We start from the raw sequence: 27,231 nt of genomic DNA, 5'->3' as shown, positions 1-27,231 counted from the left end.
CACTCTGACCAACATGAAGTGATGATGTTGTTCAGTCGCTCAGTCATGTCCGACTCTTTGTGACCCCGTGGACTTCAGCACACCAGGCTTCCTTGTCCTTCACCATCTCCCAGAGCTTGCTCAAACTCATGTCCATCGAGTCAGTGATGCCATCCAACCATCTCATCCTCTGTCGCCCCCTTCTCCTCCTTCCTTCAATCTTTCCCATCATCAGGGTCTTTTCCAATGAGTCAGCTCTTAGCATCAGGTGGCCAAAGTACTGGAGCTTCTTTAGCTTCCTTCCAATGAATATTCAGGGTTGATTTCCTTTAGGATTGAATGGTTTGATCTTGCAGTCCACAGGACTCTCAAAACACCACAGTTCAAAAGCATCAATTCTTTAGCACTCAGCCTTCTTTTATGGTCCAGCTCTCACATCCATACATGATTTCTGGAAAAACCATAACTTTGCAGACCTTTGTCCACAAAGTGATATTTTCTGCTTTTTAATATGCTTTCTAGGTAGGTCATAGCTTTTCTTCCAAGGAGCAGGTGTCTTTTAATTTCATGGCTGCAGTCACCATCTGCAGTGATTTGGGAGCCCAAGAAAATAGTCTGTCCCTGTTTCCATTGTTTCCTCATCTATTTGCCATGAAGCGATGGGACCAGATGCCATTATCTTAGTTTTTGAATGCTGAGTTTTAAGCCAGCTTCCTCACTCTCTTTCACCTTTATCAGTGGCTCTTTAGTTCCTCTTTGCTTTTTGCCATTAGGGTGGTGTCATCTGCATATCTGAAATTATTGGTATTTCTCCCAGAAGTCTTGATTCCAGCTTGTGCTTCATCCAGCCTGTCCCTTGCATGATGTACTCTGCATATAAGTTAAATAAGTAGGGCAATAATATACAGCCTTGACGTACTCCTTTCCCAGTTTTGAATCAGTTCATTGTTCCATGTCCGGTTCTAACTGTTGTTTCTTGATCTGTATACAGGTTTCTCGGGAAACAGGTAAGGTGGTCTGGTATTCCCATCTCTTTAATATTTTTCCACAGTTTGTTGTGAGCCACACATTCAAAAGCATTGGCATAGTCTATGAAGCAGAAGTAGATGTTTTTCTGGAATTCCCTTGCTTTTTCTGTGATCCAGCAAATGTTGGCAATTTGATCTCTGGCTCCTTTGTCTTTTCTAAATCCAGCTTATACACTTGGAAGTTCTCGGTTCATGTATTGTTGAAGCGTAGCTTGAAGGATTTGGAGCATTACCTTGCTAGCGTGTGAGATGAGCACTGTTGTGCTGCAGTTTGAACATTCTTTGGCATCGCCATTCTTTGGGCTCAGATCATGAACTCCTTATTGCCAAATTCAGACTTAAAGTCAGGAAAGCCACTAGGCCATTCAGGTATGACCTAAATCAAATCCCTTATGATTATACAGTGGAAGTGACAAATAGATTCAAGGGATTAGATCTGATAGACAGAATGCCTGAAGATCTATGGACGAAAGTTCATTAACACTGAACAGGAGGCAGTGACCAAAACCATCCCCAAGAAAAAGAAACACAGCAAGGCAAAATCGTTGAGAAGTCTTTACAAATAGCTGAGAAAACAGAAGCGAAAGGCAAAGGATAAAAGGAAAGATATACCCATCTGAATGCAGAGTTCCAAAGAATAGCAGGGAGATATAAGAAAGCCTTCTTAAGTGAACAATGCAAAGAAATAGAGGAAAACAATAGAATGGGTAAGACTAACGATCTCTTCGAGAAAATTAGAGATACCAAGGGAATATTTCACGCAAAGATGAAAGGATAAAGGACGATAAAGGATAAAGGACACGATATAGGACAGAAGTGGCCCGGACCTAACAGAAGCAGAAGATACTAAGAATAGGTGGCAAGGATACACAGAGGAACTGCACAGAAAAGGTTTTAATGAAACTACAGTGGTATGATCACTTATCTTGAGCCATACATCCTGGAGTGTGAAGTCAAGTGGACCTTAGGAAGCATTACTATGAACAAAGCTAGTGGAGGTGATGGAATTCTAGCTGAGCTATTTCAGATCCTAAAGATGATGCTATAAAAGTGCTACACTCAATATGCCAGCAAATTTAGAAAACTCCACAGTGGCCACAATACTGGAAAGGGTCGGTTTTCATTCCAGTCCCAAAGAAGGAAATGCCAAAGACTGTTCAAACTACCGTACAATTGCACTCAACTGTACCTTTGTCCCCCCTTGGTCTTGTTGCCAGGTCTCTTTGGAAATTGAGTGTCTGAGTGTAATGGTAGAAGGCGCAAGGGCTGGGAACAATGCCATTTCTGTTATGGGCATCAGAGCTGCTTTCTTTGCATCCCAATCTGCCCACTTGCTTCCTTGGATAATTTGAGAAATTCCCTTTTGATGCTTGTGGCAGCGAATGACTGCTACGTATTTTGGTTTTGGAGCTGTTTCTATGAAATGCAAAGTCTCAGCCTCATACTTTATAGAGGAATTTTTTGTACTTGTAAGTTTTCTCATTTTTTTTCCTGATACCCCCACTAGCATGTAAAGCAGGGAAGGCATATTTTGAGTCTGTGTGTATATTTATAATTTATCCTTTCTCTAGGGTTAAGGCTCAGGTTAGAGCTGTCAGTTCAGTCTTCTGGGCTGGAGTGTAGGCCGGGAAAGGTTTTGCTTCTTGGACACTCTGAGCACTCATAATAGTATCCCCTGCCTTCCTGACTCCGCCCTTAATAAAGCTGCTGCTGTCAGGAAATCATTTGTCCTCGGTTTCCTGTAGCTTAGTCTCTGAGATTAGGCCTACAGGCATACACCTGCTTAAGGGTTCTGAGGCAAGAATCTGTTATCTGTGGGCTCTCATCAGGCTTAAGCATAGCCAAGTTGAGGGTATGGAAAGTTTTGTAGGTTAGTTCTCATGATTCAAGGATCACAGCGTGGTATTAGTAAGACAGCCTTCAATTAGCCAGTAGTGACCTATAATCTCCAGAATCCCTTGTACTTGTTGATGGGACTGGACTTCTGCTGCTGTCCTAAAGTAAGCTTGTTAGCTTCTTCCGCTAATAAAGCGATGGCCTTTACTGCCTGGAGACAGCCAGGCCATCCTTGGGCCATGAAATCTAGCTGTTTGGAAAAATGCCCAATAGGCTCAGAATCTTCTCCAGCTTCTGTATAAGAACCCCAGAGCAGTGCCGTGCTTTTCAGCCACATACAGGGTGAATGGCGCTTTCAGTTTGGGGTGACTGGGAGCAGGGGCTCTGGTGAGGGTCTGGTTGATAATCATGTGAAGCCTTTTCTTGTTCCTCATTCTAAAGTAATGGTTCTATGTCTGAGCATTAATCACTTGATACAGAGGCTTAGCCATTGGCCCAAATTTTGGAATCCAAACTCTACAAAATCCTATCATGTGCAGAAAGGTAGAGATGTGTCTTTTTTTTCAATTTATTTTTAATTGAAGGACAATTGCCTTACAGAATTGTGTTGGTTTCTGCCAGACATCATCAATCAGCCATAGGTATACATATGTCCCCTCCCTTTTGAACCTCCTTCCCATCTGCCTCCCCATCCCACCCCTCTAGGTTGATTCAGAGCCCCTGTTTGACTTTCCTGAGCCATACAGCAAATTCCCATAGGTTATCTGTTTTACAGATGGTAATGTTAAGTTTCCATGTTGCTCTCTCCATATATCTCACCCTCTCCTTCTTCCCCCCATCCTGTGTCCATAAGTCTGTGCCCTATGTCTGTTTCTCCGTTGCAAATAATTTCATCAGTGCCATCTTTCTAGATTCCATATATATATGTTAGTGTACAGTATTTGTTTTTCTGACTTACTTCACTTTGTCTAATAGGCTCTAGGTTCAGCCACCTCATTAGAACTGACTCATGTGTTACTTTTTATGGCTGAGTAATATTCCATTGTGAAATATTACTTTCCATTGTGAAAGGAGAGTGAAACAGCTGGCTTAAAACTCAGCATTCAAAAAACTTAGATCGTGGCATCCAGTCCCATCAAATCATGGCAAATAGGTGGAGAAACAACGACAGACTTTATTTTCTGGGACTCCAGAATCACTGCACATGGTGACTGCAGCCATGAAATTAAAAGACGCTTGTTCCTTGGAAGAAAAGCTATGACAAACCTAGACAGTATATTGAAAAGCAGAGACATTACTTTTCTGACAAAGGTCCATCTAGTCAAAGCTATGGTTTTTCCAGTAGTCATGTATGGATGTGAGAGTTGGACCATAGAGAAAGCTGAGCGTCGAAGAATTGATGCTTTTGAACTGTGGTGTTGGAGAAGACTCATGAGAGTCCCTTGGACTGCAAGGAGATCCAACCAGTCCATCCTAAAGGAAATTAGTCCTGAATATTCATTGGAAGGGCTGATGCTGAAGCTGAAACTCCAATACTTTGGCCACTTGGTGTGAAGAACTTACTCATTAGCAAAGACCCTAATGCTGGGAAAGATTGAAGGCAGAGAAGAGGATATCAGAGGATGTGATAGTTGAATGGCTTTACCGACTCAATGGACATGCGTTTGAGCAAGCTCTGGGAGTTGGTGAAAGACAGGGAAGCCTGGCATGCTGCAGTCCATGGGGTTGCAAAGAGTTGGACACGACTGAGGGACTGAACTGAGTATTCCATTGTGTCTACTGCTGTGGCTGCTGGTAAGTCTCTTCAGTCATGTCCAACTCTATGGACTGCAACCGGCCAGGCTCCTCTGTCCATGGAACTCTCTAGGCAAGAACGCTAGACTGGGTTGCCCTGCCCTCCTCCAGGGGCTCTTCCTAACTAAGGGATCAAACCTGCGTCTCCTGCATTGCAGGCTGATTCTTTACTGCTGAGCCAGCAGCTATAGCTTTCTATCCATTCATCTGGCGATGGACATCTAGGTTGCTTCCATGTTCTAGCTATTGTAAATAGTGCTGCAGTGAACACTGGGGTACGTGTGTCTTTTTCAACTTCGGTTTCCTCAGGTAACAGAGGTGTTTAGTCGTTGTGTTCAACTCTTTTGAGACCTGGTAGGCTGCAGCTCGCCAGGCTCCTCTGCCCTGGAGAGTTCCCAGGCAAAAATTTCGGAGTGGGTTACCATTTCCCTCTCCATGGGATCTTCCTGACTAATCAATTAAACTCATGTCTGCTGCGTTGCCGGCAGACCTTTGCAGTGCTTAGGTCCGAATATAGCTTGTTTTCTATATGGAGATCATTGTCTATTCCTGGGGTTTATAGTCAGTTCAGTCGCCCAGTCGTGTCTGACTCTTGGCGACCCCATGAATCACAGCACGCCAGGCCTCCCTGTCCATTACCAACTCCCGGAGTTCACTCAGACTTGCATCCATCGAGTCAGTGATGCCATCCAGCCATCTCATCCTCTGTCGTCCCCTTCTCCTCCTGCCCTCAATCCCTCCCAGCATCAGAGTCTTTTCCAATGAGTCAACTCTTCCCATGAGGTGGCCAAAGTACTGGAGTTTCAGCTTTAGCATCATTCCTTCCAAAGAAATCCCAGGGCTGATCTCCTTCAGAATGGACTGGTTGGATCTCCTTGCAGTCCAAGGGACTCTCAAGAGTCTTCTCCAACACCACAGTTCAAAAGCATCAATTCTGAGCTCAGCCTTCTTCACAGTCCAACTCTCACATCCATACATGGCTACTGGAAAAACCATAGCCTTGACTAGACGGACCTTAGTATATACCAGATATTTAATTCATTGCTTGGAGATTTGTTGTGCTTTTGAGAGGCTCTGTAGCCCTAAGGACATGAAGGACTTAAGTGGTGCTTTGATCTGAGACCCCCATGGTGAGGTGCATATTAATATGTCGTGTACAGACTGTAGAACAGTCCGTTCTTCTAGGTGTGTCTACCATGGTTGTGTCCTTAGGGCCTGGGAGATCAAGTGTGGGCTGTCCTGAAACCCCTGAGACAATACTGTCCATGTGTATTGTTGCTATTTGGCCTGAGTGGAAGTCAAAACAATGGTGAGGGGGAATAGGCTTGGATCCAAGAAAAGGGGTCTTGAGGTTGAGCACAGTCAACCATTTAGCATCCTCAGGAATTGGGCTCATGTTTTATAAGTATTGGCCACAGGATGGTGAATAGGGCCCACAGCATCATTTCCTGCTCTGAGGTCTTGTACCACTCTGCTTTCCCCATTTGGTTTAATAACTGGAAAATAGGAGTATTGCGTAGAAACTGGCATGGCACCGAGAGGCCATGTTGTAAGAATTTATGGATGAGGAGTTGTAAACCCTTCTTCGTTTCCAGCTTCATGGGACATTGTCTCTTGGTGGGGACAGTGGCTTCTGGCCTAAGGCTGATTGTTTCAGGTTGGGCGTTGATGGACCTCCTGGGTACACACTGTTCCCCAAATGCGGGTTCACTCCTTGTAGAATATGGCTGGGAATAAGACCTTGCTCTTTTCATTTGTCTCCTATAGTCAGAGTCAAAATATGGGGCTGTTTGAGGTATCCTAATTGTTTACTGCTCCCAGGGGAGCCCAGAAGGTCCCCTCTCTATTAGTACACTGAGGGACAACCACAAAGGCAGGTGACATCAGACACTTCAGATTGGCACGGGAGAAGCCCAGTGAGGTAACCGATGAGAGACTTTCCATCGACAGCAGTCACTGTGCAGCTTTTGGAGGAAAGAGGCCCTACTTGAAAAATCAGGAAGAAGTAAGTGGCTCAGGTATCAATTAAAAATCCATCCTCTTACCTGTCATGTCAGGAACTACCCAGAGCCCCTCGATGGAGATAGACATCTTGGAGCGAGCCCCCAGAATCCCCGCATCAATTTAGCTTGAGCCCTGGCCTGTCTTTCTCATGTTGGGCTCTCTCTTCTGCTCAGCTTGAACTCCATTATTAGATACCCAAAGGCCACCTCTAGGAGCTGGGTCATCAGGGTGTGTTGCCTAATTATACCTTCTGGAGTTTCTGCGTAGTCTCAAGGGCAAACTGATCAAATGTTGTCATAGCTGGGATTTGCCCTTAGGATTAGAGAGTTCAATGTTCGTCAGTTTTCCAAAAGCCTCCACAAGTGGTCCCTGAAAGAAGGCTGGGTTTTCTTTTTCCTCTTGGGTCACTGCTTGAACCCTTTCATAGTTAGTTGCATTTTTGATAGGTTTTCTCATCCCTTCAAATAACACAATGGATCATGTGTTTCACGGCTTCTGTCCTGCCCCCAGATTCACAATACCAGTGGGGCTCCTGACTTTGGGCCGCGTCTCCATCCGTAACAAGATGTTCGGGTTGGTCAAGCTGGTACTCTGCCACTGGACGGCTGCCCACATTCTCTGCTTTTCCCCAGGTCCAGAGCAAGTATAGTAGGACTGTTCGGACATGCTCCCAGTCAAAGGCCAGAGTTAGGGCCTGAAACCCTGCAACAAACTGACTATTGTCCTCAGTATACCGGCCCAGTCGTTGTTTGCACTGGACTAAATCAGTTCCAGAGAGTGGCACGTGTACTTGACTGTCCCTTCACTGTTTGTCACTTCCCTTCAAGGGCATATTTTCTCTGATCCTGGTTGATAGGAAGTTCCACTATGAGTCTACCCTGGGGGCAGTCAGTCTCCCTTCAGGGGTGATGAAGGGTGTATGGAACGTAGGAACGTGGAGTTTGGGATTAGTCATAGGGATTTGGGAGACGTGGTGGCCCTGGGGAAACAGAGGAGCCTTTGTTTCACCTCTGAAAATTGGAGAAGGTCAAAGGGGATCATCTAAAGTGTCGGGAGTGCTTTCTCATTCCCCTGTCTTTTGATTACAGGAGCCTGGTAGAGCAGGGTTTTGGTAAAGAACCATGAAGGCTTGAACATAGGGAATCTCAGTCTATTTTCCCATCTTGTGACAGTAAAGATCCAGTTGCAAGATGTTATTGTAATTTAGAGACCGATTTTCAGGGCATTTTTCTCCATCTCCCTAACTTACATAAAGGCGTGGCAGTGTTACAGTGAAGTTTAAGCTTTTCTCTTTTCAGTCCTTCTATTTTTTTAAAGTGTACAACCTGGGATCTTCCCGGTGGCTCAGACAGTAAAGAATCTGCCCACAATGCAGGAGATTAGAGTTCGATCCCTGGGCTGGGAAGATCGCCTGGAGAAGGGAAAGGCAACCCACTCCAGTATGCTTGCCTGGAGAATCCCATGGACAGAGGAGCCTGGTGGGCTACAGTCCGTGGCATTTCGAAGAGCTGGATACGACTGAGCTACTAACACTACTACTGCTGCTGAGTATGCATTCCAGATGTGTTTCTTACGGCTTAGAGGAGGATCCTGCCCTGCTGAGTAACCTGCAATCAAGAGCGCTTCTAGAATCGAAGTCCAGAGTCCTGGAGACAGTCCTTTGGAGGTTTTTGTCAGAGGAAAGTTGGAGTGTCCTCTGAATTCCTTTCTCATCTCCTGGGATTTTGAGAGTCTCTGCTCCCTTTCGTTCGTAACCTGACTTCTCCAGTCACCCCAGGCGCTCCAGTGAGGGGCCATTTGAGGTAGTGCAGTGTGGCGGCCAGACTCCAGCTGGGGATCTGTTGTCCGTGAAGCTTGTGTCCTGTGAGAGGTTTCCCTGTGTTGGGGTGTATTCCTTGATGGGGAGCATCTGTAAAACCTAGGATGGGGACTGCTTGCAGGTGGCCAGCCCGGTAGCTAGTCTGTCCCTGTGTGAGTGCTGGCAAGTGGAGGAGTGAAGGACGTCCTGGAGGTGCAAAGTGAACTCCTGCGGGACTTGCAGGGCCTCTCTGATGGGAAATTGAAGTTGGATGCAGTGGAAAAGGCCATGAGTGTTAGACAAGGAGGGCCTAGAGGTGGGAGTATTCCCACAGGGGATTGTTTGGACCGGGAGTAAGGTGAGAGACTAGACGGGATAAGAACCCAAACCCTTTCTTCTGTCTGTTGGATGGCTTCAGTAAAATCGGGGAGAGGGTAATGATTCTATCTGAGACAGACAACATTGAGTTTGGACAACGTTTCCCACGTAATTTAACATACCAAATGAACCCAGTTAGTTTAGGATCTTTCTTTGGGGTGCTCCAGGGACCCTTTGAAGCACCCCCAAAGTATCTTGAGGTCAAAAGAACTTTAGTTCAGTTTTGATATTTGAGGAGTCTGTCAAAAATCTCAAAGTTTTTTTTTCTTAATGTATTTATTTTTATTTTTGGCGGTGCTGGGTCTTTGTTGCTGCGGCAGGCTTTCTCTGCTTGCAGCGGGCAGGGGCTCCTCTCCGGTTGTGTGCGCAGGCTTCTCATTGTGGTGCCTTCCCTTGTTTCAGAGTGTGGGCTCTAAGAGCGTGGGTCGGTAGTTGTGGCTCCTGGGCTCTGGAGCACAGGCTCAGTACTGTGGCACACGGACTGGTTGCTCCTTGGCACGTGGGAGCCTCCCAAGCCAGGGATCAGGGATGGAACTGGTATCCCCTGCACTGCAGGCTGTTTCTTTTCCACTGAGCCACCAGGGAAGCCTCTCAGAAAGTTTTAAAACACCCAGTCGGATAGAATCATAGAGTCAAACAATGACTTGTTGAGCTAAGGTGAAAAAATTTTTCAAAAATAAATACAGGTCCCTTAAGGGCATAGGAACTCACATGATATGATATCAAAAGGCGTATTCCAGCAAAATCTCATTCCCTTATGAGAGAAAAACCAAATCCAGTCTTGCATCAACCTATTCTTAATAAAATGTGTTTACCTTATTTAATCCAGCTTTAGAAAATTCTGACCACATACAAAATTCCTTTGTCAGTGTTCCTCTTTTATAAGCATTCACTGCTTTCTATAGCCATATTTTGTCCCTTATTCTTTCCCCATTCAGAAATAGCCAGTTCCAGGGCACAGTCACCTTTTCCCCTTTCAACAGTATACATTTCCATTTCTCATACCCTCTTTTCTGAAAACACACATCCTATTTTCCTTAAGCCACCGTGAACTGTCTTCTACGTTAGCATTCTGTAGGTCGGTGAAGGACACCTCAAGGCGGCACCAAACAGCTTTAGTTTTTCTCTCACAAGAAGACAAAAGTTGGTAAATTGGGACCTGTGTATAAATTAATATTCCCGATATTTTATCTTACTTGAAAAGGCCTGGATTTTCAATGAATTCCTGTCGTTGAACTTAATTTAGTTTCAATTTACCAAAATTTGCAGAGTATTTTCAACGGATGTTTCCAAAACATAATTATTGCTATAGAGTTTACTAAAAAGTTCTTATCCCAGTTATATTTACTTAAAAATTTCATATCAGCTTATTTTCCCTGTTGGCAAATTTCATAATAGAAACAGTATGTACTTACACTCAATAACCCTAGGTACAATAAAAGTATACTTAATGTTGATCACTCTAAAGTCTGTATTAATTAAACCTACAAGCTTAAGCTAGCTCTAATGCCAGATGTTAATTAAATATTGAATATTTCTCAGATCACATGAACCCAAATGTATCCTAGTGAGCCTCTTTTATCTTTCTGAGAATGTTTATAACTGCTCATTTTCCTTTAAGCCAATTAAATAGAGCTCATTTAGAAGTTTTTACCTAAAGACAGACCCAGAGATCTCACAGTTGTCTCACTTGAATATAAAGTGGCCCTGCTCCCCCTTCAGTCTGAGGGACGACAGATGAGTCAAATAGTTCCTAAGAGCCTGGACAGAATAGTCACAGAGCAGAAGAGAGCAAGTAAATCCCCTGGAGCTCAGGCAGAGGATCTACATTGCAAAAGCAGAGGAGATAAGAATGCTCAAACCTATCTTTTTGTTCTCTAAAATCCCAGCAAGTAACTCTAGGCTGGTGCTTGTTGTTCAGTCACTCAGTCATCTCCAATTCTTTGCGACCGCAAGGACTACAGCCCACCAGGTTCCTGGGTCAGTGAGATTTCCCAGGCAACAATACTGGAGTGGGTTGCTATTTCCTTCTCCAGGGGACCTTCCCAACCCAGGGACTGAACCCATGTCTCCGTAATTGCAGGCAGATCTTCGGAGGGCTTGAGCCTAAAATACAGCTTGTTTTCTGTGTGGAGATAACTGTCTGTTTCTGGGTTTTGTAGTGAATCTCAGATGCCTTGAGATTTGTTGTGTCTTTGAGAGGATTTCTAACCCAGTGAATTAAGGGCTTAGTGGTATTTTGATCTGAGACTTCCGTGGTGAGGTACATATTAATATATATCATGGAGATCGTGTAGAATAGCCCCATCTTTTCATGCATCTCCCATAGTTGTTTTCCTCGGACCTAAGAGCCCACCGTGTGGGCTGTCCTGAAGCTCCTGAGGCCATACTGTCCAGGTGTATTGTTGCCTTTGTCCTGACTGGTGGTTAATCCACTCGAAAGCAAACATACATTGTGAGGAGGGATAGACTGGGATGCAAAGGAAGGTGTCCTTGAGGACAGGAACACTTAAGCATTAGCATCATCAGGGATTCGGACTAATATTTCGTAAGGCTTGACCACAGGGGGTGATGAGGGGCCACAGCGTCATTTCCTGCTCTGCGGTCTTGTATCACTCAGTATTCCTCAGTTGACTTAACAACCGGAAAAATGGGAATGTTGCATGGAGATTGGAAGGTCACCAAGAGGCAGTGTTTTAAAAATTTGTCTACGAGGGATTATAACCCCTTCTTTGTTTCCAACTTTATGGGATATTGTCTCTTGTTAGGGTAAGTGGCTCCTGGCCTAAGGTTATTTCTTTCAGATTGGACATTGATGACCATCCCGGGTACTCCTTAGTCCCAAATGCAGGTTCTCCCCTTGTAGAATATGGCTGGGAATAGGACTTTGCTCTTGGTTGGTCTGATGAAGTCAGAATCAAAATACCAAGCTGCTCAGGGTGTCCTAATTGTTTAACATCCCAAGGGAGCCCCAAAGTGGGTTGGGATAGTCAGTTGTTGTAGTTGTGCAGTCGCTCGGTTGTGTCCGACTCTTTGCAACCCTGTAGACTGCAGCACGCCAGCCCTCCCTGTCTTTCATCATCTCCAGAGCTTTCTCAGACTCATGTCCATTGAGTCAGTGATGCCATCCAACCATCTTGTCCTCTGTCATCCCCTTCTCCTCCTGCCTTCAATCTTCCCCAGCATCAGGGTCTTTTCTAAGGAGTCAGCTCTTTGCATCAGGTGGACAAAGAATTGGGAGTTTCAGCTTCAGCATCAGTCCTTCTAATGAATATTCAGGGTTGATCTCCTTCAGGATGGATTGGTTGGATCTCCTTGCAGTCCAAGGGACTCTCAAGAGTCTTCTCCATAGTTCAAAAGCATCAATTCTTCGGTGCTCAACTTTCTTTATAGTCCAACTCTCTCATCCATACATGACTACTGGAAAAACCATAGCCTTGACTAGATGGACGTTTGTTGACAAAATCATGTCTCTGCTTTTTAATATACTGTCTAGGTTTGTAATAGCTTTCCTTCCAAGGAGCAAGCGTCTTTTAATTTCATGGCTGCAGTCACCATCTGCAGTGATTTTGGAGCCTAAGAAAATAGTCAGCCACTGTTTCCCCATCTATTTCCCATGAAGTGATGGGAACAGATGTCATGATCTTAGTTTTCTAAATGTTGAGCTAAAGCCAACTTTTCCACTCTCCTCTTTCACTTTCATCAAGAGGCTCTTTAGTTCTTCTTCACTTTCTGCCATAAGGGTGGTATCATCTGCATATCTGAGGTTATTGATATTTCTCCCAGCAATCTCGATTCCAGCTTGTGCTTCATCCAGCCTCGCATTTCACATGATGTACTCTGCATATAAGTTAAATAAGCAGGGTGACAATATACAGCCGTGATTTACTCCTTTCCCAATTTGGAACCGGTCTATTGTTCCATGTCTGGTTCTAACTGTCGCTTCTTGACCTGGATACAAGTTTCTCAGGAGGCAGGTAAGGTGGTCTGGTATTTGCATATCTTTCAGAATTTTCCAGTTTGTTGTGATCCACACAGACAAAGGCTTTAGTGTAGTTAGTGTTGAGGCAATATGAGCACGTGTTTGAAAAGAATTTCCAGATACAGAGCATTTCATAAGGGAGTGGGTTTAAGAGCAGAGGTAGTATTGACGTTGCAAGCGCAGTGGACGCACCTCCTGATAGACCAGGGAAAGCCAGCCGTTTTCACGAGTTAATAGCCTCATGAGTTAATTTTTATAGCCTCAAGACAAAATTCTTGCTGAAACGGTGGCGTTAATTTTGAGGGTGCTCCAGGGTGTTTACTTGGAGAAGGAAATGGCACCCCACTCCAGTATTCTTGCCTAGGGAATTCTGTGGACAGAGGAGCCTGGTGGGCTGCTGTCCATGGGGTCACACAGAATTAGACATGACTGAAGCGACTTAGCATGCATGTATGCATTGGAGAAGGAAGTGGCACCCCACTCCAGTATTCTTGCCTGGAGAATCCCAGGGATGGAAGAGCCTGGTGGGCTGCCGTCTGTGGGGTTGCACAGAGTTGGACGTGACTGAAGCGACTTAGCAGCAGCAGGGTGTTTCCTAGAGTGGACGTCTTTGCTTACTCGGGGGTCCCGAAGCTTGTTAGAGGTTATTCAGGGGGCTTTTGGCAAGGTTTGTGGCAATCCAGATTAACCTAATCATCACCTGATAGTGCAGCGTTGCCGCACACCTTCATTTTGTAAATAGTGCAGTATCTGCAAAGTGCCATAAAGCAAAGTGCAGTAAAATGAGGTACTCCTGTGTCTTCTCTGAAGCAGTGTCTATTCACATCCTTTGTTCATTTTGAAATCAGGTTATTTATCTTTTTATTGTTGACAGGTTAGAGTCCAAAACATGTGACTGGTTATATATGGAGATTCAAAAATTGGTCTAGTTTTCTTTTTTCCCCTTGTTATTCCCAGCAGTTTTAAAGTAAATAAATCCCTTTTCTTAGTTGTTGTTCTGTCACTCAGTCGTGTCCTACTGACACTGAGCCCCCCTTAGACTGCCGCACGCCAGGCTTCCCTGTCCTTCCCTTCCCTATCTTCTGGAGCTTGCTCAAACTCATGGCCATCGAGTCAGTGATGCCATCCAGCCATCTCATCCTCTGCTGCTCTCTTCTCCTCCCATCTTCAATCTTTCCCAGCATCAAGGTCTTTTCCAGTGAGTCAGCCCTTCACATCGGGTGGCCAAAGTATTGGAGTTTCAGCTTCAACATCAGTCCTTCCAATGCCTAGTTTGAGGTCAGTACCAAGTATACTACTAACTTTAAGATTGTGCAGTTGCTCTGTTCACTATCTAAACAGCTGTTTATTGTGCATTCGTGGTGAAGCCTGAGCGTGACCTGGGTGCTTCTCTCCTTCCAGGGCCCCCTGCAGCTGTTCCCTCCTCCCTCCCCTCCTCCCTGCCTCTCCTCCCTGCCTCTCACAGGCCCAGCCCCAGGGCCTCTCCTGTGACCCCTGTTTCCTCAGCAGGTGGGAGCATCCTTCTCAGCATCTCTTCTGTATCTTCCCACCAAGGCCGTTTGGTCTCCTCTCCTGTGTCTCGATTCGAGTGAACTTTTCCTGCTTTGCTCCACGCTCTGGCAGTGCAGAGGTGTGGAGCAGGCAAGGGATGTGCAGGAGGACCCGGATCCTCCCCAAAGGGCCAGTCGTCCAAGGGTGTTGAGCCTGGCCTTGCCAGGCACTTTGTGGGGTGAGAGAGTCAGGGGAGTGGCCAGGCACCCCGGGCTCTTGGGTTTGGAGTTCATGCAGTGTCTCCCGGGTAGCTGTGTGATGCTCCAGAGGATGGAGCAATGTCAGACCTCCTGTTTATGCTTATCTTTTAGCTCATTTAAAAGTTTCTGTATCATCTATAAGGACAGTGAGGTTATAGGATGACTATCCATGTATGTATTGGTGAAATGGTTTATATTTGTTCTTATTGAGGTGTGAGATCAGAAGTAGCCTGTGTAATTGGTTTTGATTTTATTAGCCATGTAAACAGGTTGCTTTGTATGCCGGTGTAAAAAGACAAATTTGATTACTTCCCAGACGACCAGACTTCTAAATTTTTTTTTTAATCTCTTGTAGACCCTCCTCTACACAGCACGGCTATATATGCTGATGAGGAAGAATTCTCCAAGCACTGCGGGTCACATCTCCCCTCAACTCCTCAAGAAAAAGAAGCGAAGAGAAGGTATGGGTGGATCGCAAGCAGTTGTTTACTCATGGGTAACAGCATTTCTGAGATGTTCTTTAAGATAGATGCTTACAAGACCAAAGCTTTTTAAAGATCCTTTGAGTCATCTTATGTTTTTCCTCAAGAGAACTGGGACATAAAAACTTAATTTTTCAGTAATTGATGTTACTTATAATAACTAGAACTGACATCTGATTATCCTAGAAAACATGCCAGTGAAGGTTATCTAGCTTTGAGATAAAACGAGGCGAGGAAAGGTTTTAAGAGCGTAGAATTTTAGGTGATTTTACAAATTCTCTTACCCATCACAAACGGGATGTTTTCTGGGGCAGGGTGGGAATAGGGGAAAGAAACTGATAATCCCAAAGGAAACACAAAGTCTGTTGTAAATTTCAGCTGTGTTGTCCCTTGGGTGCATAGGTTGGAGTTTTATACATTTCTGTGGGGTAGCTGGGTCAGGAAAATCTGTACAAATGACTCAACATAGACAACTCGAGGGCCCACATGGTGAAGAGCTCTTCAGTAGCTGTAGTATGAATTATAAACTATTTGCTAGAGCAAACCCTGACTTAAGGACCTCTGTTAGGTAATAAGTCAGTTCTAGTTACTGACTATATTTTGAGAGTAACAAACTGCATTTTTAAAACAAACATCCCACTTGGGCAGGAGCCTAGATGGGACGTCTGTCCGAGTTTCTCTATCTGGGGATGCCTTGTGGTCCTTGGTCAGTCGGGAGACTCCAGGTTTTCTACGAGATGTTACTGGAAATCAGTAACAAAAGCTGAATATTTGGAAAACTACACACTTCGTTTTAAACAGTGGTGAATATAATTTTTCCAGAAGAATTTTTGAATGGGTGACACATTCACATGGTTTAAAAAGGTTAGTAAGAGCCTTCATCTCCTCTCTGTCATACTCTGCTCCTGTACCCACTTCTTCCCTTCCCTGCCACTGGTTTTCCTTTTTTGGCTGTCCTGGGTCTCCCTTGCTGCGCGGGCTTTCTCTGGTTGCGGAGAGCCTGCTCTCCAGTGGCAGTGGCTTCTCTTGAGGAGCGCGAGCTCCAGGGCGCCGGGGCTGAGCAGCTGTGGCTCCCGGCTCTAGAGCACGGCTCAATAGTTGTGCACAGGCCTAGTTGCTCTGTGATATGTGGGATCTTCCCAGAATAGGGATCGAACCTGTATCCCCTGCATTTGCAGGCAGATTCTTATCCCCTGTACCACCAGGAAAGGAACCCCCCAACCCCAATATTCATTTCTTATGTCTTTTTACAGTTTCTTTGTGTTCTCAAAAGAAGTATGCGGTGGCTGCTTACTGGTTGGTGGAGAGGAAAGTTTGCCTTATTTCAGATGCCAGCAACTGTAGGGGGAGAGGGGTGGACGTCTGTCCAAAGGCTGACTCCCCCTGCCCCTTCATAAGCAGGGGGGAGAGCTTTCATAGGCAGAGTAGGGGGCGGACTGCATGCAGAAACAGCAGAGTCATCTCCAGCAGTCATCTTCAAAATGGCCGTCAGTGGTCTGACCAGCGTCATCTTGGTTGTTTTTGGTACAGTTAATCTTCAGCTCCAGGGTTTGTTTGTCGCCATTTCTTTGAGGCCAGTTGTGGCAGCTCGTGTCGTGGGTACAGCCTGGTCATCGTGTAGTTAACTTCTCCACCTGGGGTTTTAGAGCCTATAAGACAGCTACAGGATATGGCTCAGAATATTACCTTACAGCTCTTGAGAAAGAACTTGTAAAGGTCCTTGGCTGTGCTCAATGACCACATTATTATTAGCCTCCTTTGACTGTTTTCCTTTGTTCCCACATTTCTCACTTCTCTGATTAAACTTATTCTTAGACTAAAGTTTTCCACAGATGAAAGTCAGGCAGAGGACATGGCCGGGGGTGAGGACCACAGGGTCCTGCTCCGTTTCAGTCCCCCCTTTTCTTTGATTTCCTCAGTCTTGAGGAGGGACAGGTACAGAACAGGAAAGGCAATAAACTTTCGTAGTACCTGGACAAACATTCGAAAATTACTAGACACATTACAGTGAGGATAATAATCAAAATGTACCTTTGTACTGTGCTGTCTTCATGATTAAAGCTGATGTACAGTGTCTGTTTAATAGGCCACAAACAGGCTGTTTTATTTAGCCTAAAGTTCAAACTTAATCATGTATAGGTCAGAATGACTTCCCCATACCTCAGTATGTGAGCACTTCATCCCTCATTTTCCCCTTTTAAGTTGCAGCTCTTTCCATAGAGAGCGTTGATAATCAGTATATTTTCCAGTGTTGCCAGAGTGGTTCACCTGCTCTGGGTCCATCCAAGTCCCTTGGTGCTAGGCCTCCTTTTTATTTATATACTTGAATCGTTGTCCACATCAGGGGATAACTACTCAGATACCATGAACAGGCTCTGTGTATGTTCATAGGGAAATGTGTTATAGGCCACATTTTATCATCTGTACCCAATTTTCACACAAACATTGTACATGTGCTTTAAGCTGTAAAATTAAAGCCAGTAGTGCTATATCCATCATGAGTAGTTATACTCTGTGACATCTTTACTGGACAATTTTTTCCATCCTGAATATTAGGGTCAAAAGTATGATTAGAAACAAAACAATTGCTTTCCATTAGAAGTCTCTGTTATCATAATTAGATCAATATTCCAGGAGAATTTTGTTTTTTCAACAAAGAGAAAAAAAAAATTTAGTCTTGCATCAGTTTACTGTTAATAACAGAATTTATATACCTAATTAAATTTAGTCTAATCTTAATCCTGACAGCACACAAAATTTTGTTCTCAAAGTTCCTTTTTTTATAAACCTTTTATCATTCTTTGGATCCAAACAAATTTGTCCTGTATTTCCCTATCCAGAGAAACAACTGTAGGACAGTATTATTATTTTTTTTTAACAAAAATATTTCCATTTGTTTATACCTTTTCTTCACCAGCAACTCATATCCTGTTTGTTTTACACATAGAAAGGTTATCATTTTCACATTTCACAATTTTTAACCCTTGAAACCTTGAGAAAACCAAGTGATTGAAATGGTACACCAGCCTTTTCTGATTGGCAAGCTTAAGAACATACTCCACAACCTCTAAAAACATACATTTTTTCACAGCATAATTTTTATTCAGTGGTATAACATGCATGTTTAATAAACTAAAACATCTTTAATTTCCCTCTTGGTCTTATAAGAAGACAAAATAGGTAAACTTAGATTTGTTTGATTTGTAAGTGCTCATATTTTTTAAGGCAGATTAAATAGAACTCCTTTACAAATTAACCTCAGCAATATCATCCAAAGACAAAAACACATATTGAGACATACAAATGTCCAGACCAACAGAGATCTCATTGTTTTATCTTTTCACATTTCATGAATAGGCATTGTAATTAAACTTACCAATTTATGGATAATAGGTAGAATAGCCAAATTTACATACTCAATCTTAAAAGGCTTTTCTCCTTTTTTTTTTCTCTTAGCTTGAAGTTTTATAATTAACCCATGGCTGGCATTCCAGGCAACATGGACTGTGGTTGTATTTCAAGGACACGATAAGCCTTAACTTCAGATTTCCTCCTACGCTTATTATTATTTTCTCAGGGTCTGAAAAAAAAAGTGTTTTATCAAGCTAGCTTTCCCTAACTGCATATGCGAAAACCCAGTTTTTGTGAATTTCAAGAGTTTCATCCTAACTGTTTTTTTTCAGAGTCTAAAGAATACTGTTGCCAAACATACATTGTCCAAAATAAATCAGCTTTCTTTTTCTTTAGTCGTATTTCCCAGCTAAAATTTTTCTTAATGAATTGAGCCTGAATTTCCCATTTTACCTAAGGCAACAAGAGTACCAATCATACAAATGGAATACATGCTCACACACCAAATGACAAATCTGTCACAAGCTCTCTCTCAGGGTGACCGGTTTAGAGCCTGAAACGAACACTTCCCTGACACAGATGGTCCTCAAAGCAATCAGATCTCAGAACCAATTGGGAAAATGTCCAAATGACACTTGGTGCTCACAGATGGTCTTCAGTGGTAGTCAGATGTCAGAACCAGTTAGCAAGAATGCCCAAGTAGCAATTCATGCTCACAAACGGTCCTGATTGGCAGACAGACATCAGAACCAACTGGCAAAAATGCCCATTAGCAGTCAGTGCTCACAAATGATCCTCAACATTAGACACACACAACCAGGGGCAGGAGTGCCGAGTAGCACCTCATGTTCCAAACAGTTCTCAACATCAGACACTCATCAGAACTAGCTGGCAGGAATGCCAAAATAGCACTTGTTGTTTAGCTGCTCAGTTGTGTCCAATTCTTTGCAACCCCATGGACTGCAGCACTCCAGGCTTCCCTGTCCTAAACTATCTCTTGGAGTTTGTACAAACTCGTGTCCATTGAAATTGGTGATGCTATCCAACCATCTCATCTTCTTTCATTACCTTCTCCTCCTGCCTTCAGTCTTTCCCAGCATCAGGGTCTTTTCCAGTAAGCTGGCTCTTTGCAGCAGGTAGCCAAAGGATTAGAGCGTCAGCTTCAGCATCAGTGCTTCCACTGTATATTCAGGGTTGATTTCCTTTAGGGTTGATTGGTTGGATCTCCTTGCTGTCCAAGGGACTCTCAAGAGTCTTCTCTGGCATCACAATTTGAAAGCATTAATTCTTCAGTGTTCTGCCTTCTTTATGGTCCAACTGTCACATCCTTCCATGACTACTGGAAAAACCATAGCTTTGACTATATGTCCCTTTCTTGGCAAAACGATGACTCTGCTTTTTAGTACACTGTCTAGGTTTGTCACAGCTTTTCTTCCAAGGAGCAAGTCTTTTCATTTCTTGGCTGTAGTCACCATCTGCAGTGATTCTGGAGCCCAGAAAAGTAGTCTGTCACTGTTTCCACTGTTTCCTCATCTATTTGCCATGAAGTGATGGGACCAGATGTCATGATCTTAGTTTTTTGAATGTTGAGTTTTAAGCCAGCTTTTTCACTCTTCTTTGACCTTCATCAAGAGGCTCTTTAGTTCCTCTTCACTTTCTGCCGTTAGGGTGGTATCATCTGCGTATCTGAGGTTATTGATGTTTCTCCCCGCAATCTTGATTCCAGCTTGAGCTTCATCCAGCCTGACATTTCGCATGATGTACTCTGCATAGAAGTTAAATAAGCGGGGTAACAATATACAGCCTTGACATCCTCCTTTCCCAGTTTGGAACCAGTCCATTGTTCCATGTCTGATTCTAACTGTTGCTTCTTGACCTGCATACAGGTTTCTCAGGAGGCAGATAAGGTGGTCTGGTATTCCCATCTCTTGAAGAATTTCCCACAGTTTGTTGTGATCCACACAGTCAAAGGCTTTAGTGTAGTCAAAGGAGGAGAAGTAGATGTTTTTCTGGAATTCTCTTGCTTTTTCTATGATTCAACAGATGTTGGCAATTTGATCTCAGGTTCCTCTGCCTTTTCTAAATCCATCTTGTACATATGGAATTTCTTGGTTCACGTTCTGTTGAAACCTAGCTTGAAAGATTTTGAGCATTACCTTGCTAGCATGTGAAATGAGCACAATTGTGCAGTAGTTTTAACATTACCCTTCTTTGGGATTGGAATGAAAACTGACGTTTTCCAGTCCTGTGGCCACTGCTGAGTTTTCCAAATTTGCTGGCATATTGAATGCAGCACTTTCACAGCATCATCTTTTAGGATTTGAAATAGCTCAGCTAGAATTCCATCACCACTACTAGCTTTGTTTGTAGTGATATTTCCTAAGGCCCACTTAACTTAATCCAGGATGTCTGACTCTGAGTGATCACACCCTCATGGTTATCTGGGTCATTAAGATCTTTTTTGTATAGTTCTTCTGTGTATTCTTGCGACCTCTTCTTAATATCTCTGCTTCCTCCTAAGTCCTTACCATTTCTGTTCTTTATTGTGCCCATCTTTGCATGAAATGCTCCCTTGGTATCTCCGATTTTTTTGAAGCGATCTCCAGTCTTTCCCATTCTGTTGTTTTTCTGTCTTGCTTTGCACTGTTCATTTAAAAAGGCATTCTCATCTCTCCTTGCTATTCTTTGGAACTCTGCATTCATCTGTCCCTTTCTCCTTTGTCTTTCACTTCTCTTCTTTTCTCAACTATATGTAAGGCCTCCTCAGACAGCCATTTTGCCTTTTTGCATTTGTTTTTCTTGGGGATGGTTTTCATCACCACCTCCTGTTGGATGTTACAAACCTCTGCCCATTGTTCTTCGGTCATTCCGTCTACCAGGTCTAATCCCTTGAATCTGTTTGTCACCTCCAGTCTATAATCATAAGGGATTTGATTTAGGTCATACCTGAAAGGCCAAGTGCTTTTCCCTACTTTCTTCAATTTAAGTCTGAATTTTGCAATAAGGAGTTCATGATCTAAGCCACAGTTAGCTCTTGGTCTTGTTTTTGCTGACTGTATAGAGTTTCTCCATCTTCAGCTGCAAAGAATATAATCAATCTGCTTTCGTTATTGACCGTCTGGTAATGTCCATGTGTAGTGTTGTCTCTTGCTAAGTTGAAAGATTGTGTTTCCTGTGACCAGTGCATTTTCTTGGCAAAACTGTTAGCCTTTGCCCTGCTTCATTTTGTACTCCAAGGCCAAACTTGCTGGTTAATCCAGGTATCTCTCGACTTCCTACTTTTGCATTCCAGTCCCCTATGATGAAAAGGACATCTTTTTCTGGTGTTAGTTCTAGAAGGTCTTGTAGGTGTTCATAGAACTCTTCAATTTCTTTGGCATTAGTGGTCAGGGCTAGACTTGGATTACCGTGACATTGAATGGTTTGCCTTGGAAACAGAGATCCTTCTGTCGTTTTTGAGATTGCACCCAAGTATTGCATTTCGGACTCTTTTGTTGACTATGAAGGCTGCTCCATTTCTAAGGGATTCTTTCCCACAGTAGTAGATATAATGGTCATCTGAATTAAATTGGACCAAATAGTACCAGTGCTCACAAACAATCCTCAGTGGCAGTCAGAACCAATTGACAAGAATGCCCAAATGGCACCAGCACGCACAAATGGGAAGGTTGCCTGTCTGCACACCAGTGGACTTACCTGGTGTTGGAGCTCGTCAGCTTTTCCCAAATACTAGTTTCCATTCTACCAAGGAAAAGATTAAGCTTGTAGCCAGAGCCGAGCAGGGGAGAAACAGGGAGGATCCTCAAAACAAATGGTTTAGGCAGCTGCTCGAAACATCCCCACATCCTCTAATCAGGGCTGGCTAGCCACAAGCGGCAAGCTGGTACACCGTCACGGCCACAGCGTCCCCTGGGAATCCCAGGACAGCCAGGCACCATGAAAGCGCAGGAGCCAGCCCCACGCTGGGCACCAGGATCTTAACCACAAGGAGTGTGTGGGTCTGGCTACTTGCCACTCAAAAGCCAATAAACCAGGTTGGTGGAAAGGAAAGGTTGCTTTATTTTAGAGGCCAGCAACTGTGGGGGAGAGGGGTGAACATCTGTCCAAAGGCCGACTACCTCCACCTCTGACAAGCAGGGGTGACAGTTTTTATAGACCGAGTGGCGGCCAGGGACGACATGTAGAAACAGCACAGTCATCTCGAGCAGTCATCTTCAGTTGGTCATCAGTGGTCTGACCAGCGTCACCTTGGGTGTTCTAGGTGCAGTTAACCTTCAGTTCCAGAGTCTGTTCCCATTTTTTGAGGCTAGTTCTCGGAATTGTGGCAGCTCATGTTGTGGGCACAGTCTGGTCATCATGCAGGTAACTTCTCTGCCTGGGGTTTCAGCATCTGTAAGACAGCTCACAGGATACGGCTCAGAATGTTAGCCCTTGAGACAGAACTGAAAGTCCTTGACTGTGCTTAGTGACATTATTATTATGTAGTCTCCTTTGACTGTTTTCCTTTGTTTCCACATTTCTCACTTCTCTGATTAAGCTGATTCTTTGTCTAAAGTTTTCCACAGACAGAAAGCAGGCAGAGGACATGGCCAGGGGGCAGGGACCGCAGGGTCCTGCTCCGTTTCGTTTGTGCCTGTCAAAGTAAGAGTACGGAGTTTTTACCTTTTTCAAATAGACAGGGTGCCTTGCCACTGGCTTTTTCCGCTCTCTGTATGTCGCAGAGCTGTGCGTGTCCGTGCACGTGGAGCGTCCTCGTTCTTCTGTCCACAGTCGCAGGTTTTCCGTAGTCTGGATTGTCGTAGCTTACTTCCCCAGGCCTGGGTCTGCAGGCCCCTGGGTCGTTCCCAGTCTTCTGCTGTCACCAGCAGTGCCGTAATCAGTAAGGTGATACGTACTCCAGTTCACACACAGGCCTGTTTCTGTAGGATGTTTCCATAAAGAAAAGCCTCGGTCACGTGAAACGTGTGATTGTCATAGTTACTGCCAAGTTCCCACCAGCGTGGCATCAGGCTTGGATTTTTGCCAGGGTGCTGTGCTAGCTCAGTTCTAGTTTGTATTTTTCTCATGACTGAGTTAAGTAACCTCTTTTGTATGTGTTACAAGTTCTTGAATTTCTTTCTGCAAGCTCTTTATATCCTTTTTCCGTGTTTCCCATGTTGGTCATTTTCTTTCTGACTTCTATGAATGTGTTTAAACACGAGTGAGATTAACCCTGTTTGTCATAGACAGACCCTGGCTTTCAGGGTTGGGTCAGAGGACTGGCCGTCAGCTGTTGTGTAGGGTAGGGCTGCCTAGGAGACTGAGTGCTCGGTCCTCCCGAGGGGGGCCGGGGGCGTGGTGTGGAGGCCTCAGGCTGCTGTGTCCATGGGCTGGTGCTCAGGTGAGGGGCTGAGCTGGTGATCAGACTGGCTACGCCGGGCCTCCCAGGAAGAGATAGTGGCCTGAGAGGGGGTAGGGGCCCAGGGCCAGCCCACAGGAGACCTGGCACCCGTCCAAGGGAGGAGCTTGCGGAGGTGAGAGGAGCCCCTGGCTGGAGGGGAAGAAAGAAGCCAGGAGAGGGTGTGTTCTCGGGAGGCTGAAGTGCAGTTGAGAAGAGTCAGGTTAAGGCTGAACACTTGCAGTGGTAACAGTGTGGACCTCCTCAGTGACCTTGGTTTTGGGGGTGTGTGAAGCCCAAACAAAAAGCCTCATTTGGATGAGTTGGACAGGGTTTATCCATGGATTCGGAAGGAGGTCGGGGTGGAAGGGATGCGCGGGGCGGGGGCGGGCCAGCACTCAGGAGGCGCCTCTCCTGTCTCTGTCAGACGCGCTCTCCTTCCGCCCCTCCCCAGTTCCTCTCCTGGCGCCGCCCCGCCCCCCCAGCCGCTGTCCCCAGGGCTCCCTCTGCCCAGCCTCTCTCCCGAGCCCCCAGCTGTCCTCCACGTGGACCGCACCCCCCGGACGCCCTCAGGCACCTCGACTCCACAGAGGCGCCCCCAGGCCCCATCACCGCCCCCTCGTCAGTGTCAGCAAGCCGCTTTGTGTTCTCCAGCCGCATGGTCCTGCCGGCACCCTGGCACCCAGCAGAGCAGTCCGGGCCTCTGCTGGCGCGCTCTGTCCTCGGCCGTCTCTGCTCTGCCTCTGGCTGCGTTCTCTCTCGCTGTGCACCGCCACGGTCCAGGCTCCTGCCGCCCGCTTCTCCTGCCTGGTCCCTCTGTCTCTGGAGTCGCGCCCCCTCCAGGCTCACCTCCCACCTCCCGGCACAGTGTGTCCAGCGTGGAGGCTCAGTCTCACGCCCCCCGCTGTGCAAGGGTCACTCAGGCGCCCGTTTGGTTCCCCGGGTCAGTGGACACCGAGGCAGTGAGGACTGAAGAGGTTTGTTAGCATCCGTGAGCGTTACAGGGGAATGGATCAGGATGAGACACCGCAGACCCCAGCGCTGCTCTTGGCTCCCGCCCTCCCTGGGGAGCGGGGAGACCGGGCCTGGTGCTGCCATCTCCGCGGTCTGGGGCGGGGGACCGCCGCTCGAGTGACCCTCGGTGCAGATGAGCAGCGGCGCTGCACCGAGCGCGGGGAGGGGCGAGCAGGACCCTGCGCCTCGCTGTCTTCCCGCTCTTGACCTTTGGCTTCTCTGGCACTGTTTTCTCTTCAACAAGATATGCGCTCTCTACTCTGATTCCCGTCCTGTCCCTTGATCGTCCAGGGTGTTTTACACCCGTCTGCTTCTCAGTTTACTTTTCCTTCATCCTTAAATCCTCTTCCCTTTTTTTCCTCTGCCTGAAAAAGTGCTTTCAAAAGTCAGCTCATCTTACAACCATGGTGTCCCTGGTGCCATAGCCGGGTGTCCCTGTCTCCTCTGCTCCGCTATCTATGGCCTTCCTCCTAGACACCGATCAGGTCACAGGAAGCCTCCTCATTGTTCAAGTGATAGTATTCCTCATACTTGAATTTCGAAGTTGGTGTTAAAGGGCGAATGAAAAAACTGAAAGCACTCTCATCAGAAATTTACGTTATTTTTCCTTTTCAAAGGATGAAAGAAGGTATTCCCTTTTCTGGCCCCTAAACTTGGGCCTGTATCTGCAGCTTGGTACCAGTGGTCCCCGTGTACCGGGAGTGGTGGCAGAGGGAGGGGCGCTTCTGACGGGGCCGCAGGGGCTGCAGTGACTGGCTGTTACTGCCTGCTGGAGCTCAAGTGATGCGGCCTGGGTGTGCCAAGGCGTAGGAGGTGACGGTAAGTCTGGGGAGGTGGCAGGTCACACACCACCACCACCACCACCACCCCCCACCCCCCCCCGCTGCAACAAGTGGGAAATCTCATTAAATTGTGCTTGTGTTTGTGTCAGAGGAGCAGCTTTTAGAAGACAGGTGTGAATAAAAAAACCGTGTGCAAGATACTGATGATTTGTTCTTTGGTACAGTTCGGACACTTCTGAAATTGAAGCAAGTGAAAATGAGTCTGTAAAGATTAGTGCCAAAAAGGTATGCCTGTTCTCCCATCTTAATTTGTAAGATATTTCATATACTATTTAGATTGGATGCAAGTAGGAGAAATGTTTTGTAAAATATTTCATACACTGTTTGACTGCTCACAGAGAAAATGTTCGTGTAGCAGCATTTTTCAGAAAGAGTTTATTGTGTTTCAGAAAGTACTTTTTAAAAATAAAAATCAGATCGTTTTATATCTGAAGTATTTTTCATCACAGAGATCTTAAACCTCTGTGTACCATGTCAGTTTTCATAATGTCCTTGTAATGTGTGTAGATGTCACGGGTGATTCGACACTCTGTTGGGAGTGTTTCCTGATAACCCTTTAATCCAGTGTCCACTAGTGAGGTTATCATCTTCCTATTACGTTCAGTCTTGAAGTTTGGAGATAAGAAATGTGGATCTTATGGTTATTTACTAACAGGAATGGTAAGCATTTGTATTTTCTAAACAGTAAGGCCGTTTTCTTGATACAGCCAAGAAGAAAACTGAAGCCCATCAGTGATGAATCTGAAAGCCCTGAAGAAAGTGACGTGAGGAGAAAAGTTAAACCCACAGAGAACATAAGCTCATGGCAGGGAGCTGTTTCAGCACTTCCAGAGCTTTCGGAGAAAGCAGCTGAAGCGGTCACTCCTCAGAAGACAGGACCCCAGAGTGCCGAGTCCTCTGCTGAGAAAGTGACGCTGGCCACAGGACGTCAGCGGGTAAGAGTGTCTGCCATCCCCCTGGAGAGGGGAGAAGGCTGAAGATGTCCAGGGGGAGGGAAAGCATTTTCTTTTTCCTTCGCTTCTTTTGAGAGAGAAGTTTTTTATTTTTCTTATTATAAAAGTTATTTACTTCAGAAAATTTAGAAGGTATAGGATGGAAGATAAAATCTAATTCCATCACCCCAAAATAAAATATCTGCCGCATGTTTTGGTCTACACGCCTCAGTCGTTCATTAAGCTTTTCTTCCCCTACGCGAGCTATGTCCTTGGCATTAAGTATTCTACAGACCGTTTTAACACATGATACTTCATTCATGAATGTGCCGTAGTTTAGTTAATCTCTTACTAATGAAGAAGTGCAGTTTCTAAAATGTAAGTGCTTTGATTTCTCTTTTCCCAGCAGAATCTCTGTGTACATCCTTGGTCATTTCCTTAGGAAAGAAATTGATAAGAATTCTGGGTCATATTTATTCTCTTTTAAGATTCTTGATATGAAATATCTCTTAATCAAGCTTTTAATATTCATAATATGCCAGCATCTTGATTTTGGACCACTGAAATGGATTTCAGGCTTCTGAACTCCAGATCTATCGAAATTTCTTTATTAAGCCAAGTTGTGGTAATTTATTATAGTGGTCATAAGAAATAAAACATCACCCAATAACTTTTCCTTTTTA

The 27,231-nt window shown here is 45.1% G+C and overlaps 1 protein-coding gene across 2 annotated transcripts in view; it reads left to right on the top strand.

Annotated features, from left to right (window-relative positions):
* CENPU (centromere protein U) overlaps positions 1–27,231 on the top strand; it is a 47,719-nt gene that overhangs the window by 8,284 nt on the left and 12,204 nt on the right. For both annotated transcript variants that reach the window (XM_052661284.1, XM_052661283.1), the window contains exons 4-6: positions 14,906–15,011; positions 25,781–25,841; positions 26,324–26,551. In XM_052661284.1, coding sequence (XP_052517244.1) covers positions 14,906–15,011; positions 25,781–25,841; positions 26,324–26,551 — 395 coding nt within the window. The remainder of the gene's footprint in view (positions 1–14,905; positions 15,012–25,780; positions 25,842–26,323; positions 26,552–27,231) is intronic.

The sequence above is a fragment of the Budorcas taxicolor genome, chromosome 24, assembly GCF_023091745.1.
Source record: "Budorcas taxicolor isolate Tak-1 chromosome 24, Takin1.1, whole genome shotgun sequence".
Lineage (NCBI taxonomy): Eukaryota > Metazoa > Chordata > Mammalia > Artiodactyla > Bovidae > Budorcas > Budorcas taxicolor.
Note: the sequence above shows the minus strand (reverse complement) of the source record. Positions and strands in the feature narration are given on the sequence as shown.